Here is a 20,902-nt window from a genome sequence, read left to right as displayed (position 1 = left end):
AGTTCTCCTTGTGCCTCATGTCCTTGGGATCAGTTCTCCTGTGGTCAGTTCTCCCCTGTTCCTCGTGTCCTGGGGTCAGTTCTCCTTGTGCCTCATGTCCTGGGGTCAGTTCTCCTGGTGTCTCGTGTCCTGTGGTTAGTTCTCCTGGTGCCTCGTGTCCTGTGGTCAGTTCTCCTGGTGTCTCGTGTCCTGTGGTCAGTTCTCCTAGTGCCTCATGTCCTGGGGTCAGTTCTCCTGGTGTCTCGTGTCCTGTGGTTAGTTCTCCTGGTGCCTCGTGTCCTGGGGTCAGTTCTCCTGGTGTCTCATGTCCTGTGGTCAGTTCTCCTGGTGCCTCATGTCCTGGGGTCAGTTCTCCTGGTGTCTCATGTCCTGGGGTCAGTTCTCCTGGTGCCTCGTGTCCTGGGGTCAGTTCTCCTGGTGCCTCGTGTCCTGGGGTCAGTTCTCCTGATGCCTCGTGTCCTGTAGTCAGTTCTCCTGGTGCCTCGTGTCCTGTGGTCAGTTCTCCTGGTGCCTCATGTCCTGGGGTCAGTTCTCCTGGTGCCTCATGTCCTGTGGTCAGTTCTCCTGGTGCCTCATGTCCTGGGGTCAGTTCTCCTGGTGCCTCGTGTCCTGGGGTCAGTTCTCCTGGTGCCTCGTATCCTGGGGTCAGTTCTCCTGGTGCCTCATGTCCTGTGGTCAGTTCTCCTGGTGCCTCATGTCCTGGGGTCAGTTCTCCTGGTGCCTCGTGTCCTGGGGTCAGTTCTCCTGGTGCCTCGTGTCCTGTGGTCAGTTCTCCTGGTGTCTCGTGTCCTGGGGTCAGTTCTCCTGGTGTCTCGTGTCCTGGGGTCAGTTCTCCTGGTGCCTCATGTACTTGGGTCAGTTCTCCTGGTGTCTCGTGTCCTGTGGTCAGTTCTCCTGGTGCCTCATGTCCTTGGGTCAGTTCTCCTGGTGCCTCGTGTCCTGTGGTCAGTTCTCCTGGTGCCTCGTGTCCTGGGGTCAGTTCTCCTGGTGCCTCGTGTCCTGGGGTCAGTTCTCCTGGTGCCTCATGTCCTGTGGTCAGTTCTCCCGGTGCCTCATGTCCTGTGGTCAGTTCTCCTGGTGCCTCATGTCCTGTGGTCAGTTCTCCTGGTGTCTTGTGTCCTGTGGTCAGTTCTCCCAGTTCCTCATGTCCTGTGGTCAGTTCTCCTTGTGCCTCATGTCCTTGGGATCAGTTCTCCTGTGGTCAGTTCTCCCCTGTTCCTCGTGTCCTGGGGTCAGTTCTCCTTGTGCCTCATATCCTGTGGTCAGTTCTCCTGGTGTCTCGTGTCCTGTGGTCAGTTCTCCTGGTGCCTCATGTCCTGGGGTCAGTTCTCCTGGTGTCTCGTGTCCTGTGGTTAGTTCTCCTGGTGCCTCGTGTCCTGTGGTCAGTTCTCCTGGTGCCTCATGTCCTGTGGTCAGTTCTCCTGGTGCCTCATGTCCTGGGGTCAGTTCTCCTGGTGTCTCATGTCCTGGGGTCAGTTCTCCTGGTGCCTCGTGTCCTGGGGTCAGTTCTCCTGGTGCCTCGTGTCCTGGGGTCAGTTCTCCTGGTGTCTCATGTCCTGGGGTCAGTTCTCCTGGTGCCTCGTGTCCTGTGGTCAGTTCTCCTGGTGCCTCATGTCCTGGGGTCAGTTCTCCTGGTGCCTCATGTCCTGTGGTCAGTTCTCCTGGTGCCTCATGTCCTGGGGTCAGTTCTCCTGGTGCCTCGTGTCCTGGGGTCAGTTCTCCTGGTGTCTCATGTCCTGGGGTCAGTTCTCCTGGTGCCTCATTTCCTGGGGTCAGTTCTCCTGGTGCCTCATGTCCTGGGGTCAGTTCTCCTGGTGTCTCATGTCCTGGGGTCAGTTCTCCTGGTGCCTCGTGTCCTTGGGTCAGTTCTCCTGGTGTCTCATGTCCTGGGGTCAGTTCTCCTGGTGCCTCGTGTCCTGGGGTCAGTTCTCCTGGTGCCTCGTGTCCTGGGGTCAGTTCTCCTGGTGCCTCGTGTCCTGTGGTCAGTTCTCCTGGTGTCTCGTGTCCTGGGGTCAGTTCTCCTGGTGCCTCATGTCCTGTGGTCAGTTCTCCTGGTGCCTCGTGTCCTGTGGTCAGTTCTCCTGGTGTCTCGTGTCCTGTGGTCAGTTCTCCTGGTGCCTCATGTCCTGCAGTCAGTTCTCCTGGTGTCTCGTGTCCTGGGGTCAGTTCTCCTGGTGCCTCGTGTCCTGTGGTCAGTTCTCCCAGTTCCTCATGTCCTGTGGTCAGTTCTCCTTGTGCCTCATGTCCTTGGGATCAGTTCTCCTGTGGTCAGTTCTCCCCTGTTCCTTGTGTGCTGGGGTCAGTTCTCCTTGTGCCTCATGTCCTGTGGTCAGTTCTCCTGGTGTCTTGTGTCCTGTGGTCAGTTCTCCCAGTTCCTCATGTCCTGTGGTCAGTTCTCCTTGTGCCTCATGTCCTTGGGATCAGTTCTCCTGTGGTCAGTTCTCCCCTGTTCCTCGTGTCCTGGGGTCAGTTCTCCTTGTGCCTCATATCCTGTGGTCAGTTCTCCTGGTGTCTCGTGTCCTGTGGTCAGTTCTCCTGGTGCCTCGTGTCCTGGGGTCAGTTCTCCTGGTGTCTCGTGTCCTGTGGTTAGTTCTCCTGGTGCCTCGTGTCCTGGGGTCAGTTCTCCTGGTGCCTCATGTCCTGGGGTCAGTTCTCCTGGTGTCTCATGTCCTGGGGTCAGTTCTCCTGGTGCCTCGTGTCCTGGGGTCAGTTCTCCTGGTGCCTCGTGTCCTGGGGTCAGTTCTCCTGGTGCCTCGTGTCCTGGGGTCAGTTCTCCTGGTGCCTCATGTCCTGGGGTCAGTTCTCCTGGTGCCTCGTGTCCTGGGGTCAGTTCTCCTGGTGCCTCGTGTCCTGTGGTCAGTTTTCCAAGTTCCTCATGTCCTGGGGTCAGTTCTCCTGGTGCCTCGTGTCCTGGGGTCAGTTCTCCTGGTGTCTCATGTCCTGGGGTCAGTTCTCCTGGTGCCTCGTGTCCTGTGGTCAGTTCTCCTGGTGCCTCATGTCCTGTGGTCAGTTCTCCTGGTGCCTCATGTCCTGGGGTCAGTTCTCCTGGTGCCTCATGTCCTGTGGTCAGTTCTCCTGGTGCCTCATGTTCTGTGGTCAGTTCTCCTGGTGCCTCGTGTCCTGTGGTCAGTTCTCCTGGTGTCTCGTGTCCTGTGGTCAGTTCTCCTGGTGTCTCGTGTCCTGTGGTCAGTTCTCCTGGTGCTTCATGTCCTGCAGTCAGTTCTCCTGGTGCCTCGTGTCCTGGGGTCAGTTCTCCTGGTGCCTTGTGTCCTGGGGTCAGTTCTCCTGGTGCCTCGTGTCCTGGGGTCAGTTCTCCTGGTGCCTCGTGTCCTGGGGTCAGTTCTCCTGGTGTCTCATGTCCTGGGGTCAGTTCTCCTGGTGTCTCATGTCCTGGGGTCAGTTCTCCTGGTGCCTCGTGTCCTGGGGTCAGTTCTCCTGGTGCCTCATGTCCTGGGGTCAGTTCTCCTGGTGTCTCGTGTCCTGTGGTCAGTTCTCCTGGTGCCTCGTGTCCTGTGGTCAGTTCTCCTGGTGCCTCGTGTCCTGGGGTCAGTTCTCCTGGTGCCTCATGTCCTGTGGTCAGTTCTCCTGGTGCCTCGTGTCCTGTGGTCAGTTCTCCTGGTGTCTCGTGTCCTGGGGTCAGTTCTCCTGGTGCCTCATGTCCTGTGGTCAGTTCTCCTGGTGCCTCGTGTCCTGTGGTCAGTTCTCCTGGTGTCTCGTGTCCTGTGGTCAGTTCTCCTGGTGCCTCGTGTCCTGGGGTCAGTTCTCCTGGTGTCTCGTGTCCTGTGGTCAGTTCTCCTGGTGCCTCGTGTCCTGGGGTCAGTTCTCCTGGTGCCTCATGTCCTGGGGTCAGTTCTCCTGGTGTCTCATGTCCTGGGGTCAGTTCTCCTGGTGCCTCATGTCCTGTGGTCAGTTCTCCTGGTGCCTCATGTCCTGTGGTCAGTTCTCCTGGTGCCTCATGTCCTGTGGTCAGTTCTCCTGGTGCCTCATGTCCTGTGGTCAGTTCTCCTGGTGCCTCGTGTCCTGTGGTCAGTTCTCCTGGTGCCTCGTGTCCTGTGGTCAGTTCTCCTGGTGCCTCATGTCCTTGTGATCAGTTCTCCTGGTGCCTCGTGTCCTGGGGTCAGCTGGTCGGTGTTTGTTCCAGTAATCTTGTATTCTATCGTTTGCAGGTGAACCAGGGTAACATGCCCGGCATTGAGAGCACTTTTTTGGCCATGGACACAGAGGAGGGGGTGGAGGTCGTGTGGAATGAACTGCTGTTTACAGACAAAAGGATCTTCAAATCTCATGAGGTATGGAGCACACTGCACCCTAAAAATACAGCGAGAAGTGACCACTGCACCCCCAAAAAACACTGCAACCCAAATACACAGCAAGAATCTTAAACACCACCCCAGAACAACACTGCCCCCAAACATACAGCTGGAGGAGGTGACCAGCATGGGTATTACATGTGTGAGGAGACGTCGGGGGGGTCGGTCGGCTGTTTCTCATTTGTCTCCAGAACATTTGGGTCACTCGTCTCTCTCTTGCAGGATAAGATCCGCACAATGTTCCAGAACTTGATGGTTGTCGATCATCCCAACGTTGTGAAGTTCCACAAGTACTGGCTGGATGTGAAGGAGACGTCGGCACGAGTGAGGAACATTTGGGGCCCCCGTTCTTGGGTGTATGTGGGATGAGCCCTGGATATGGGTATTAGACTAGGGGGCCCCAGTATGTGTGTGCTATAGTGACCCCCATGCCTAATTATCTGTATATAGCTTTAGTTTTGTGCAATAAGCAGGTGAACCTCTGGTCAGTTATATTTTGGAGAACCCCACCTCTCTGACCCTGTATAGTGAGTGATTGGACTGGTGCGGGGTCCTGTGTAAATAGTCTGGGGTCCTGGGGACTAATGCAGGGTTCTGTGTGAATAGTCTGGGGTCCTGGTGTGGGGTCCTGTGTAATAGTCCAGGGTCCTGAGGACTAATGCAGGGTCCTGTGTGAATAGTCCTGGGGACTGGTGTGGGATCCTGTGTGAACCATCCAGGGGTCTTGGGGACTGGTGTGGGATCCTGTGTGAACCATCCACGGGTCCTGGGGACTGGTGCGGGGTCCTGTGTGAAAAGTGCGGGGTCCTGTATGAATAGTCTGGGGTCCTGGGGACTGGTGCGGGGTCCTGTGTGAAAAGTGCGGGGTCCTGTATGAATAGTCTGGGGTCCTGAGGACTGGTGCGGGGTCCTGTGTCATTGGTCCTGGCCCCAGGTCTGTTCCTCCTTCTATTTGCCCCAGTGATCTCCTCCTTTGTGCCCCGGGGCAGGTGGTGTTTATCACAGAATACGTCTCCTCGGGAAGTCTCAGACAGTTCTTGAAAAAGACAAAAAAGAATCGGAAGACCATGAACGCCAAGGTAAGAAAGTATAACACCATGTACGAGACATATATAATATATACAGGAGTAATATATACAGGGGTAATATATATATATATATATGTAACTTCCTGCGTTGTGTCACAGGCGTGGAAGAGATGGTGTACACAGATCCTGTCAGCGCTGAGGTGAGATGCAATCTGTATACCCAGGTGTAAGTACAGGCCTGAATGTATAGAGGAGGCCGGGATGTGACTGTATGTATAGAGAAGGTCGGGATGTAACTGTATGTATAGAGGAGGCCGGGATGTGACTGTATGTATAGAGGAGGCCGGGATGTGACTGTATGTATAGAGAAGGTCGGGATGTAACTGTATGTATAGAGGAGGCCGGGATGTGACTGTATGTATAGAGAAGGTCGGGATGTAACTGTATGTATAGAGGAGGTCGGGATGTAACTGTATGTATAGAGGAGGCCGGGATGTGACTGTATGTATAGAGAAGGTCGGGATGTAACTGTATGTATAGAGGAGGTCGGGATGTAACTGTATGTATAGAGGAGGCCGGGATGTGACTGTATGTATAGAGGAGGCCGGGATGTGACTGTATGTATAGAGGAGGCCGGGATGTGACTGTATGTATAGAGGAGGCCGGGATGTGACTGTATGTATAGAGGAGGTCGGGATGTGACTGTATGTATAGAGGAGGCCGGGATATGACTGTATGTATGGAGGAGGTCGGGATGTGACTGTATGTATAGAGGAGGCCGGGATGTGACTGTATGTACAGAGGAGGCCGGGGGTGCATGTAGGAGGAGGCCGGGATGTGACTGTATGTATAGAGGAGGTCGGGATGTGACTGTATGTATAGAGGAGGTCGGGATGTAACTGTATGTATAGAGGAGGTCGGGATGTGACTGTATGTATAGAGGAGGTCGGGATGTAACTGTATGTATAGAGGAGGTCGGGATGTGACTGTATGTATAGAGGAGGCCGGGATGTGACTGTATGTATAGAGGAGGTCGGGATGTGACTGTATGTATAGAGGAGGCCGGGATATGACTGTATGTATGGAGGAGGTCGGGATGTGACTGTATGTATAGAGGAGGCCGGGATGTGACTGTATGTACAGAGGAGGCCGGGGGTGCATGTAGGAGGAGGCCGGGATGTGACTGTATGTTTAGAGGAGGTCGGGATGTGACTGTATGTATAGAGGAGGTCGGGATGTGACTGTATGTATAGAGGAGGCCGGGATATGACTGTATGTATGGAGGAGGTCGGGATGTGACTGTATGTATAGAGGAGGCCGGGATGTGACTGTATGTACAGAGGAGGCCGGGGGTGCATGTAGGAGGAGGCCGGGATGTGACTGTATGTATAGAGGAGGTCGGGATGTGACTGTATGTATAGAGGAGGTCGGGATGTAACTGTATGTATAGAGGAGGTCGGGATGTGACTGTATGTATAGAGGAGGCCGGGATGTGACTGTATGTATAGAGGAGGTCGGGATGTGACTGTATGTATAGAGGAGGCCGGGATATGACTGTATGTATGGAGGAGGTCGGGATGTGACTGTATGTATAGAGGAGGCCGGGATGTGACTGTATGTACAGAGGAGGCCGGGGGTGCATGTAGGAGGAGGCCGGGATGTGACTGTATGTTTAGAGGAGGTCGGGATGTGACTGTATGTATAGAGGAGGTCGGGATGTGACTGTATGTATAGAGGAGGCCGGGAGTGTGACTGTATGTATAGAGGAGGTCGGGATGTGACTGTATGTATAGAGGAGGTCGGGATGTGACTGTATGTATAGAGGAGGCCGGGATGTGACTGTATGTATAGAGGAGGCCGGGATGTGACTGTATGTATGGAGGAGGTCGGGATGTGACTGTATGTATAGAGGAGGCCGGGATGTAACTGTATGTATAGAGGAGGTCGGGATGTGACTGTATGTATAGAGGAGGCCGGGAGTGTGACTGTATGTATAGAGGAGGTCGGGATGTGACTGTATGTATAGAGGAGGTCGGGATGTGACTGTATGTATAGAGGAGGCCGGGATGTGACTGTATGTATAGAGGAGGTCGGGATGTGACTGTATGTATAGAGGAGGTCGGGATGTGACTGTATGTATAGAGGAGGTCGGGATGTAACTGTATGTATAGAGGAGGCCGGGAGTGTGACTGTATGTATAGAGGAGGTCGGGATGTGACTGTATGTATAGAGGAGGTCGGGATGTGACTGTATGTATAGAGGAGGCCGGGATGTGACTGTATGTATAGAGGAGGCCGGGATGTGACTGTATGTATAGAGGAGGTCGGGATGTGACTGTATGTATAGAGGAGGTCGGGATGTGACTGTATGTATAGAGGAGGCCGGGATGTGACTGTATGTATAGAGGAGGTCGGGATGTGACTGTATGTATAGAGGAGGTCGGGATGTGACTGTATGTATAGAGGAGGCCGGGATGTGACTGTATGTATAGAGGAGGTCGGGATGTGACTGTATGTATAGAGGAGGCCGGGATGTGACTGTATGTATAGAGGAGGTCGGGATGTGACTGTATGTATAGAGGAGGCTGGGATGTGACTGTATGTATAGAGGAGGTCGGGATGTGACTGTATGTATAGAGGAGGCCGGGATGTGACTGTATGTATAGAGGAGGTCGGGATGTGACTGTATGTATAGAGGAGGCCGGGATGTGACTGTATGTATAGAGGAGGCCGGGATGTGACTGTATGTATAGAGGAGGTCGGGATGTGACTGTATGTATAGAGGAGGCCGGGATGTGACTGTATGTATAGAGGAGGCCGCGATATTACTGTATGTATAGAGGAGGCCGGGAGTGTGACTGTATGTATAGAGGAGGTCGGGATGTGACTGTATGTATAGAGGAGGCTGGGATGTGACTGTATGTATAGAGGAGGTCGGGATGTGACTGTATGTATAGAGGAGGTCGGGATGTGACTGTATGTATAGAGGAGGCTGGGATGTGACTGTATGTATAGAGGAGGCCGGGAGTGTGACTGTATGTATAGAGGAGGTCGGGATGTGACTGTATGTATAGAGGAGGCTGGGATGTGACTGTATGTATAGAGGAGGCCGGGAGTGTGACTGTATGTATAGAGGAGGCCGGGAGTGTGACTGTATGTATAGAGGAGGCCGGGATGTGACTGTATGTACAGAGGAGGCCGGGGGTACATGTAGGAGGAGGCCGCGATATTACTGTATGTATAGAGGTTACCGGGGGTGCATGGAGGAGGAGGGTGGGATGTGACTGTATGTATAGAGGAGGTCGGGATGTGACTGTATGTATAGAGGAGGCCGGGATGTGACTGTATGTATAGAGGAGGCCGGGATGTGACTGTATGTATAGAGGAGGCCGGGATGTGACTGTATGTATAGAGGAGGCCGGGATGTGACTGTATGTATGGAGGAGGTCGGGATGTGACTGTATGTATAGAGGAGGCCGGGATGTAACTGTATGTATAGAGGAGGTCGGGATGTGACTGTATGTATAGAGGAGGCCGGGAGTGTGACTGTATGTATAGAGGAGGTCGGGATGTGACTGTATGTATAGAGGAGGTCGGGATGTGACTGTATGTATAGAGGAGGTCGGGATGTAACTGTATGTATAGAGGAGGGCGGGATGTGACTGTATGTATAGAGGAGGTCGGGATGTGACTGTATGTATAGAGGAGGCCGGGATGTAACTGTATGTATAGAGGAGGTCGGGATGTGACTGTATGTATAGAGGAGGCCGGGATGTGACTGTATGTATAGAGGAGGTCGGGATGTGACTGTATGTATAGAGGAGGTCGGGATGTGACTGTATGTATAGAGGAGGTCGGGATGTGACTGTATGTATAGAGGAGGTCGGGATGTGACTGTATGTATAGAGGAGGCCGGGAGTGTGACTGTATGTATAGAGGAGGTCGGGATGTGACTGTATGTATAGAGGAGGTCGGGATGTGACTGTATGTATAGAGGAGGCCGGGATGTGACTGTATGTATAGAGGAGGCCGGGATGTGACTGTATGTATAGAGGAGATCGGGATGTGACTGTATGTATAGAGGAGGTCGGGATGTGACTGTATGTATAGATGAGGCCGGGATGTGACTGTATGTATAGAGGAGGTCGGGATGTGACTGTATGTATAGAGGAGGTCGGGATGTGACTGTATGTATAGAGGCCGGGATGTGACTGTATGTATAGAGGAGGTCGGGATGTGACTGTATGTATAGAGGAGGCCGGGATGTGACTGTATGTATAGAGGAGGCCGGGATGTGACTGTATGTATAGAGGAGGTCGGGATGTGACTGTATGTATAGAGGAGGCTGGGATGTGACTGTATGTATAGAGGAGGTCGGGATGTGACTGTATGTATAGAGGAGGTCGGGATGTGACTGTATGTATAGAGGAGGCCGGGATGTGACTGTATGTATAGAGGAGGCCGGGATGTGACTGTATGTATAGAGGAGGTCGGGATGTGACTGTATGTATAGAGGAGGCCGGGATGTGACTGTATGTATAGAGGAGGCCGCGATATTACTGTATGTATAGAGGAGGCCGGGAGTGTGACTGTATGTATAGAGGAGGTCGGGATGTGACTGTATGTATAGAGGAGGTCGGGATGTGACTGTATGTATAGAGGAGGCCGCGATATTACTGTATGTATAGAGGAGGCCGGGAGTGTGACTGTATGTATAGAGGAGGTCGGGATGTGACTGTATGTATAGAGGAGGCTGGGATGTGACTGTATGTATAGAGGAGGCCGGGAGTGTGACTGTATGTATAGAGGAGGCCGGGAGTGTGACTGTATGTACAGAGGAGGCCGGGGGTACATGTAGGAGGAGGCCGCGATATTACTGTATGTATAGAGGTTACCGGGGGTGCATGGAGGAGGAGGGTGGGATGTGACTGTATGTATAGAGGAGGCCGGGGGTACATGTAGGAGGAGGCCGCGATATTACTGTATGTATAGAGGTTACCGGGGGTGCATGGAGGAGGAGGCCGGGATGTGACTGTATGTATAGAGGAGGCCGGGGGTGCATGTAGGAGGAGGCTGATTTTGACATCTTCCCTCTCTCCTCAGTTACTTGCACTCCTGTGACCCAGTCATTATACATGGAAACCTGACCAATGACACCATCTTCATCCAGCACAACGGACTCATCAAGATCGGCTCAGGTGCTGGAGACAAGGGGTTAATAGCTGGGTTTGGTATTGTGTATACAGTGTACCGGGCTGTTATATGATATTATACAGTGTACAGGGCTGTTATATGATATTATACAGTGTACGGGGCTGTTAGATGAGTTATGCAGTGTACAGGGCTGTTATGTGATATTATACAGTGTACGGGGCTGTTATATGATTTATACAGTGTACGGGGCTGTTGTATGATTTATACACTGTACGGGGCTGTTATATATTATACAGTGTACGGGGCTGTTATATGATTTATACACTGTACGGGGCTGTTATATAATATTATACAGTGTACGGGGCTGTTATATGATATTATACAGTGTACAGGGTTGTTATATGATTTAGGGCTCGTTCACACAGAGTAAACGCGCCGCGCATTGTAAAAAAACGTGGCGTACAAGTGCCGTAAATGCGCCACAATGCGCGGCGCGTTTACTCCGTGTGAACGAGCCCTTATAGTGTTCAGGCAGCTCTGTAGGTAATAACATTGATTTGATCCTGTTTTTTTCTCCCATGCTCCCTCCGGGGTTCCTGACCTCTTTGTTCCTCAGTTTGGCATCGCGTGTTCGCCAATGGTGAGTCCACTGGTGTCCTTTTGCTTCCTCTCTGGTCACCATTGATCTGTCAGCTCTTTATTTCACCTCCTCTATACCATTATGATTTATACTCCAGTCACCACCAGAGCTGCATTAACAATTTCTCCCGGGAGATATCAGATCCAGTCCATTATTAAACCTGATCAATAATAAACCTATAGGGGGACAAATATCACATCCTGACCGAAAGAGAGCAGAGGAGAAGGAAACCAGTCACTAGAGGTATACAGAATAGTGAGCGCAGCTCTGGAGTATAATACAGGATAAGTAATGTAATGTATGTACACAGTGACTGCACCAGCAGAATAGTGAGCGCTGCTCTGGAGTATAATACAGGATAAGTAATGTAATGTATGTACACAGTGACTGTACCAGCAGAATAGTGAGCGCAGCTCTGGGGTGTAATACAGGATAAGTAATGTAATGTATGTACACAGTGACCAGCAGAATAGTGAGCGCAGCTCTGGAGTATAATACAGGATAAGTAATGTAATGTATGTACACAGTGACTGCACCAGCAGAATAGTGAGCGCAGCTCTGGAGTATAATACAGGATAAGTAATGTAATGTATGTACACAGTGACTGTACCAGCAGAATAGTGAGCGCAGCTCTGGAGTATAATACAGGATAAGTAATGTAATGTATGTACACAGTGACTGTACCAGCAGAATAGTGAGCGCAGCTCTGGAGTATAATACAGGATAAGTAATGTAATGTATGTACACAGTGACTGTACCAGCAGAATAGTGAGCGCAGCTCTGGAGTATAATACAGGATAAGTAATGTATGTACACAGTGACTGTACCAGCAGAATAGTGAGCGCAGCTCTGGAGTATAATACAGGATAAGTAATGTAATGTATGTACACAGTGACTGTACCAGCAGAATAGTGAGCGCAGCTCTGGAGTATAATGCAGGATTTTATTTTAGCCACTGATTGAAGTTGTTAGTAAAGAGATTAAATGAAGATTAGAGACCAGAAGAGAAATGAGATCTAGAACTGGTGGGGAATATCTCAGTAATCTCTGCAATGTGACGCTGTACACCAGTGATGTTATGTAATGTATATATTATCCTATGTATTGGCAATATATTACACTGAGTATATATAATGATTCTATGCTGTATATAGGGGATAGTCTTATATACTGAGTGATTGTCCATTATGGCTCCTGTTTTTCAGAGCTGCCGGTCCCAGATGAGCTCCGCACTCCAGTGAAATGTTTTCGGGAGGAGCAGCGCACCAAACACTTCTTTCCTCCAGAATACGACTGTAAGTGACAGATCACACCTGATATTTCTACGGCTATGTACAGGATACAGTATATACTGACACGTGACATGTAGGGCTCTGTGGACAGTATATACACTAATGTCCTGGAAGGCTACTAGTCCCTATTAGAGGCGCACATGAGCTACTGCTCCCTGCTGTGCACCCTATACTCCTCTGTGTACCCTGTACTCCAATGGATACCACGGGCCCTGCCATGTACATTGTGCTCCTCTATGTACCCTGTACTCGTCTGCATACCCCAGGCCCTGCCATGTACCCTATGCGCTCCTCTTGTACCCTGTGCCATCGCTACTTACCCTCTGCTCCTCTGAGTACCCTGTGCCCTCACCATGTACCCTGTACTCCTCTGTGTACCCTCTGCCCTCTGCTCCTCTGTATAGCCTGCACCCTCACCTTGTACCCTCTGTCCTCACCTTGTACCCTGTGCCCTCACCACGTACACTGTGCCTTCTCTGACCTTCCCTCCCTTCTCTCCGCAGCGTGTGAGGACGGGACGGCGGTGGACATCTACTCCTTTGGCATGTGTGCCCTGGAGGTAAGAGATGAGATATAAGGTCTCTCCTCCCTGTCTAAGGGGCTGTTCACACAGCAGAAAGTGAGGAGAGCTCTGCGCCAGATGTCTTCTCTGTAGTTTACGGCGTTTGGTTTTGGCTTTCGCTTGTACTCAAAGATTATCCTGAGCGGGCAGAGAATCTCGCACCGCGGTCACAGCAGCTGAATCAGCCGCAGAAGTAACGGCAAGACGGAGCAGGAGCCTCATTATATCTGGGGGTCACTAATGTCTCTGCTTCCCATTACGTACAATAGGAGGAAGGATCAGGGAATTGGCCTGGAAAGCGGCTCCAAATTACACTGTGTGAACATTCCCTAAGGTCTCCAGTACAGGACCAGAGAACAGTATATACAGAGCATAGCCCAGTATATAGCGATCCATCCCTGAGCACAGATCTCCCGGACAGACAGTTGCAGACTCTTCATGTTTGTGATCCGGTATCGGCTCCAGGTCATGGCCTGCACATTGTTCCTCCCGTCTTGTGATCCAGCTGCAGAACATTAAATCTTGGCAGCCGCCCATCTCCTTCTTCTGTGTTCTTAAGTTTCACAACATGAAAGATAAATGTGAGGCTGAACCCTCCAAATATCACCAGGGTATGGATCTCACCCCAGGACACCGATATCACCAGGGTATGGATCTCACCCCAGGACACCAATATCACCAGGGTGTGGATCTCACCCCAGGACACCAATATCACCAGGGTATGGATCTCACCCCAGGACACCGATATCACCAGGGTATGGATCTCACCCCAGGACACCAATATCACCAGGGTATGGATCTCACCCCAGGACACCAATATCACCAGGGTATGGATCTCACCCCAGGACACCGATATCACCAGGGTATGGATCTCACCCCAGGACACCAATATCACCAGGGTATGGATCTCACCCCAGGACACCAATATCACCAGGGTATGGATCTCACCCCAGGACACCGATATCACCAGGGTATGGCTCTCATCACCGGACACCGATATCACCAGGGTATGGATCTCATCACCGGACACCGATATCACCAGGGTATGGATCTCACCCCAGGACACCGATATCACCAGGGTATGGATCTCACCCCAGGACACCGATATCACCAGGGTATGGATCTCATCACCGGACACCGATATCACAAGGGTATGGATCTCACCCCATGACACTGATATCACCAGGGTATGGATCTCATCACCGGACACCGATATCACCAGGGTATGGATCTCATCCCAGGACACCGATATCACAAGGGTATGGATCTCACCCCATGACACTGATATCACCAGGGTATGGATCTCATCACCGGACACCGATATCACCAGGGTATGGATCTCATCCCAGGACACCGATATCACCAGGGTATGGATCTTACACCAGGACACCGATATCACCAGGGTATGGATCTCATCCCATGACACTGATATCACCAGGGTATGGATCTCACCCCAGGACACCGATATCACCAGGGTATGGATCTTACCCCAGGACACCGATATCACCAGGGTATGGCTCTCATCACCGGACACCGATATCACCAGGGTATGGATCTCATCACCGGACACCGATATCACCAGGGTATGGATCTCATCCCAGGACACCGATATCACCAGGGTATGGATCTTACACCAGGACACCGATATCACCAGGGTATGGATCTCATCCCATGACACTGATATCACCAGGGTATGGATCTCATCCCAGGACACCGATATCACAAGGGTATGGATCTCACCCCAGGACACCGATATCACCAGGGTATGGCTCTCACCCCAGGACACCGATATCACCAGGGTATGGATCTCACCCCAGGACACCGATATCACCAGGGTATGGATCTCATCCCAGGACACCGATATCACCAGGGTATGGATCTCACCCCAGGACACCGATATCACCAGGATATGGATCTCATCACCGGACACCGATATCACCAGGGTATGGATCTCATCCCAGGACACCGATATCACAAGGGTATGGATCTCACCCCAGGACACCGATATCACCAGGGTATGGATCTCATCCCAGGACACCGATATCACCAGGGTATGGATCTTACACCAGGACACCGATATCACCAGGGTATGGATCTCATCCCATGACACTGATATCACCAGGGTATGGATCTCACCCCAGGACACCGATATCACCAGGGTATGGATCTTACCCCAGGACACCGATATCACCAGGGTATGGCTCTCATCACCGGACACCGATATCACCAGGGTATGGATCTCATCACCGGACACCGATATCACCAGGGTATGGATCTCATCCCAGGACACCGATATCACCAGGGTATGGATCTTACACCAGGACACCGATATCACCAGGGTATGGATCTCATCCCATGACACTGATATCACCAGGGTATGGATCTCATCCCAGGACACCGATATCACAAGGGTATGGATCTCACCCCAGGACACCGATATCACCAGGGTATGGCTCTCACCCCAGGACACCGATATCACCAGGGTATGGATCTCACCCCAGGACACCGATATCACCAGGGTATGGATCTCATCCCAGGACACCGATATCACCAGGGTATGGATCTCACCCCAGGACACCGATATCACCAGGGTATGGATCTTACCCCAGGACACCGATATCACCAGGGTATGGATCTCATCCCAGGACACCGATATCACCAGGGTATGGATCTTACCCCAGGACACCGATATCACCAGGGTATGGATCTCATCCCAGGACACCGATATCACCAGGGTATGGATCTCACCCCAGGACACCGATATCACCAGGGTATGGATCTCATCACCGGACACCGATATCACCAGGGTATGGATCTCATCCCAGGACACCGATATCACAAGGGTATGGATCTCACCCCAGGACACCGATATCACCAGGGTATGGATCTCATCCCAGGACACCGATATCACCAGGGTATGGATCTCCTCACCGGACACCGATATCACCAGGGTATGGATCTCACCCCAGGACACCGATATCACCAGGGTATGGATCTCATCCCAGGACACCGATATCACAAGGGTATGGATCTCACCCCATGACACTGATATCACCAGGGTATGGATCTGTCCCCAGGACACCGATATCACCAGGGTATGGATCTCACCCCATGACACTGATATCACCAGGGTATGGATCTCACCCCATGACACTGATATCACCAGGGTATGGATCTCACCCCAGGACACCGATATCACCAGGGTATGGATCTCACCCCAGGACACCGATATCACCAGGGTATGGATCTCACCCCAGGACACCGATATCACCAGGGTATGGATCTCATCACCGGACACCGATATCACCAGGGTATGGATCTCACCCCAGGACACCGATATCACCAGGGTATGGATCTCATCCCAGGACACCGATATCACAAGGGTATGGATCTCACCCCATGACACTGATATCACCAGGGTATGGATCTCATCACCGGACACCGATATCACCAGGGTATGGATCTCACCCCAGGACACCGATATCACCAGGGTATGGATCTCACCCCAGGACACCGATATCACCAGGGTATGGATCTCACCCCAGGACACCGATATCACCAGGGTATGGATCTCACCCCAGGACACCGATATCACCAGGGTATGGATCTCACCCCAGGACACCGATATCACCAGGGTATGGATCTCACCCCAGGACACCGATATCACCAGGGTATGGATCTCACCCCAGGACACCGATATCACAAGGGTATGGATCTCACCCCAGAACACCGATATCACCAGGGTATGGTTGTCACCCCAGGACACCGATATCACCAGGGTATGGATCTCACCCCATGACACTGATATCACCAGGGTATGGATCTCACCCCAGGACACCGATATCACCAGGGTATGGATCTCACCCCAGGACACCGATATCACCAGGGTATGGATCTCACCCCAGGACACCGATATCACCAGGGTATGGATCTCACCCCAGGACACCGATATCACCAGGGTATGGATCTCACCCCAGGACACCGATATCACAAGGGTATGGATCTCACCCCAGAACACCGATATCACCAGGGTATGGTTGTCACCCCAGAACACCGATATCACCAGGGTATGGATCTCACCCCAGGACACCGATATCACCAGGGTATGGATCTCACCCCATGACACTGATATCACCAGGGTATGGATCTCACCCCAGGACACCGATATCACCAGGGTATGGATCTTACCCCAGGACACCGATATCACAAGGGTATGGATCTCACCCCAGGACACCGATATCACAAGGGTATGGATCTCACCCCAGGACACCGATATCACCAGGGTATGGATCTCACCCCAGGACACCGATATCACCAGGGTATGGATCTCACCCCAGGACACCGATATCACCAGGGTATGGATCTTACCCCAGGACACCGATATCACCAGGGTATGACTCTCATCACCGGACACCGATATCACCAGGGTATGGATCTCATCACCGCACACCGATATCACCAGGGTATGGATCTCATCCCAGGACACCGATATCACAAGGGTATGGATCTCACCCCAGGACACCGATATCACCAGGGTATGGATCTCACCCCAGGACACCGATATCACCAGGGTATGGATCTCATCCCAGGACACCGATATCACCAGGGTATGGCTCTCACCCCAGGACACCGATATCACCAGGGTATGGATCTCACCCCAGGACACCGATATCACCAGGGTATGGATCTCATCACCGGACACCGATATCACCAGGGTATGGATCTCATCCCAGGACACCGATATCACAAGGGTATGGATCTTACCCCATGACACTGATATCACCAGGGTATGGATCTCACCCCATGACACTGATATCACCAGGGTATGGATCTCACCCCAGGACACCGATATCACCAGGGTATGGATCTCACCCCAGGACACCGATATCACCAGGGTATGGATCTCACCCCAGGACACCGATATCACCAGGGTATGGATCTCATCACCGGACACCGATATCACCAGGGTATGGATCTCATCCCAGGACACCGATATCACAAGGGTATGGATCTCACCCCATGACACTGATATCACCAGGGTATGGATCTCACCCCATGACACTGATATCACCAGGGTATGGATCTCACCCCAGGACACCGATATCACCAGGGTATGGATCTCACCCCAGGACACCGATATCACCAGGGTATGGATCTCACCCCAGGACACCGATATCACCAGGGTATGGATCTCACCCCAGGACACCGATATCACCAGGGTATGGATCTCACCCCAGGACACCGATATCACAAGGGTATGGATCTCACCCCAGAACACCGATATCACCAGGGTATGGTTGTCACCCCAGGACACCGATATCACAAGGGTATGGATCTCACCCCAGAACACCGATATCACCAGGGTATGGTTGTCACCCCAGGACACCGATATCACCAGGGTATGGTTGTCACCCCATGACACCGATATCACCAGGGTATGGATCTCACCCCAGGACACCGATATCACCAGGGTATGGATCTTACCCCAGGACACCGATATCACCAGGGTATGGATCTCACCCCAAGACACCGATATCACCAGGGTATGGATCTCATCCCAGGACACCGATATCACAAGGGTATGGATCTCACCCCAAGACACCGATATCACCAGGGTATGGATCTCACCCCAGGACACCGATATCACCAGGGTATGGATCTTACCCCAGGACACCGATATCACCAGGGTATGGATCTCACCCCAGGACACCGATATCACCAGGGTATGGATCTCACCCCAGGACACCGATATCACCAGGGTATGGATCTTACCCCAGGACACCGATATCACCAGGGTATGGATCTCATCCCAGGACACCGATATCACAAGGGTATGGATCTCACCCCATGACACTGATATCACCAGGGTATGGATCTCACCCCATGACACTGATATCACCAGGGTATGGATCTCACCCCATGACACTGATATCACCAGGGTATGGATCTCACCCCAGGACACCGATATCACCAGGGTATGGATCTCACCCCAGGACACCGATATCACCAGGGTATGGATCTCATCCCAGGACACCGATATCACCAGGGTATGGATCTCCTCACCGGACACCGATATCACCAGGGTATGGATCTCACCCCAGGACACCGATATCACCAGGGTATGGATCTCATCCCAGGACACCGATATCACCAGGGTATGGATCTTACCCCAGGACACCGATATCACAAGGGTATGGATCTTACACCAGGACACCGATATCACCAGGGTATGGATCTCACCCCAGGACACCGATATCACCAGGGTATGGATCTTACCCCAGGACACCGATATCACAAGGGTATGGATCTTACACCAGGACACCGATATCATCAGGGTATGGATCTCACCCCAGGACACCGATATCACCAGGGTATGGATCTCACCCCAGGACACAGATATCACCAGGGTATGGATCTGTCCCCAGGACACCGATATCACCAGGGTATGGATCTTACCCCAGGACACCGATATCACAAGGGTATGGATCTTACACCAGGACACCGATATCACCAGGGTATGGATCTCACCCCAGGACACCGATATCACCAGGGTATGGATCTTACCCCAGGACACCGATATCACAAGGGTATGGATCTTACACCAGGACACCGATATCATCAGGGTATGGATCTCACCCCAGGACACCGATATCACCAGGGTATGGATCTCACCCCAGGACACCGATATCACCAGGGTATGGATCTGTCCCCAGGACACCGATATCACCAGGGTATGGATCTCACCCCAGGACACCGATATCACCAGGGTATGGATCTCACCCCATGACACCGATATCACCAGGGTATGGATCTTACACCAGGACACCGATATCACCAGGGTATGGATCTTGCCAAGAATATTACAAGGACATTGATCTAACCAGTACGTCAATCTTCCAAGTTACAAATCGCAACAGAATATGAATCTCATCAGGACACAGTTCTTATTAGATCTTGTATCTCAAAGGGCATAGAGCTCACCAGGACACCAGGGTATGAATCTCATGGGACACTAACTTCACAAGGACACCAGCACACTAATCTCACCAGGTTTCTGATCCCACCAGGATATCTACAGGTTCATACCAGAAAATGGGTCTCACAGGGATATGTATCTTATAGGACATTCCAGTTACCATAGGACACAAATTTAACCACAGACTCTCCAGAACAACGATCTCACCAGAATATGGATGCCACCAGGATCTCACCAGGAGACGGATATCTCCAGGATCTCACCAGAACATGGATACCACCAGGATCTCACCAGAACATGGAAGTCACCAGGATCTCACGAGGAGACGGATATCTCCAGGATCTCAGTAGAACATGGATGCCACCAGGCTCTCACCAGGACAAGAAAGCCACCAGGATCTCACCAGGACATGGAAGTCAACAGGATCTCACCAGAACATGAATGCCACCAGGATCTCACCAGGACAAGAAAGCTACCAGGATCTCACCAGAATATGGATGCCACCAGGATCTCACCAGGAGACGGATATCTCCAGGATCTCACCAGAACATGGATGCCACCAGGATCTCACCAGAACATGGATGCCACCAGGATCTCAGCAGAACATGGAAGTCACCAGGATCTCACCAGGACAAGAAAGTCACCAAGATCTCACCAGAACACGGAAGTCACCAGGATCTCACCAGGACATGGAAGTCACCAGGATCTCACTAGGACATGGAAGTCAACAGGATCTCACCTGAACACGGAAGTCACCAGGATCTCACCTGGACACTCAGATATCTGTTCCTGTTCTTTGAGTGCTCTGGAGTTATCACTAGTGTATGGTCAGTTGCTGATGGTGTGAAGACGTCTGCAATACATCAGTATTGTCCCACCCACCCCTGACCGCCCCTGCTGGGTACACATCAGTATTGTCCCACCCACCGCTAACCGCCCCT

General features: G+C 52.0%; 1 protein-coding gene across 2 annotated transcripts in view; it reads left to right on the top strand.

The window, feature by feature from the left end:
- The window catches only part of NRBP2 (nuclear receptor binding protein 2), an 86,438-nt gene that overhangs the window by 50,529 nt on the left and 15,007 nt on the right, over positions 1-20,902 (top strand). For both annotated transcript variants that reach the window (XM_075269955.1, XM_075269956.1), the window contains exons 3-10: positions 4,167-4,289; positions 4,533-4,634; positions 5,300-5,389; positions 5,498-5,538; positions 10,441-10,535; positions 11,108-11,131; positions 12,337-12,426; positions 12,927-12,982. In XM_075269955.1, the coding sequence (XP_075126056.1) occupies positions 4,167-4,289; positions 4,533-4,634; positions 5,300-5,389; positions 5,498-5,538; positions 10,441-10,535; positions 11,108-11,131; positions 12,337-12,426; positions 12,927-12,982 (621 nt within the window). The remainder of the gene's footprint in view (positions 1-4,166; positions 4,290-4,532; positions 4,635-5,299; positions 5,390-5,497; positions 5,539-10,440; positions 10,536-11,107; positions 11,132-12,336; positions 12,427-12,926; positions 12,983-20,902) is intronic.

This window comes from Leptodactylus fuscus, chromosome 4 (genome assembly GCF_031893055.1).
Source record: "Leptodactylus fuscus isolate aLepFus1 chromosome 4, aLepFus1.hap2, whole genome shotgun sequence".
NCBI lineage: Eukaryota > Metazoa > Chordata > Amphibia > Anura > Leptodactylidae > Leptodactylus > Leptodactylus fuscus.
This window is presented reverse-complemented; position numbering and strand designations above follow the sequence as displayed.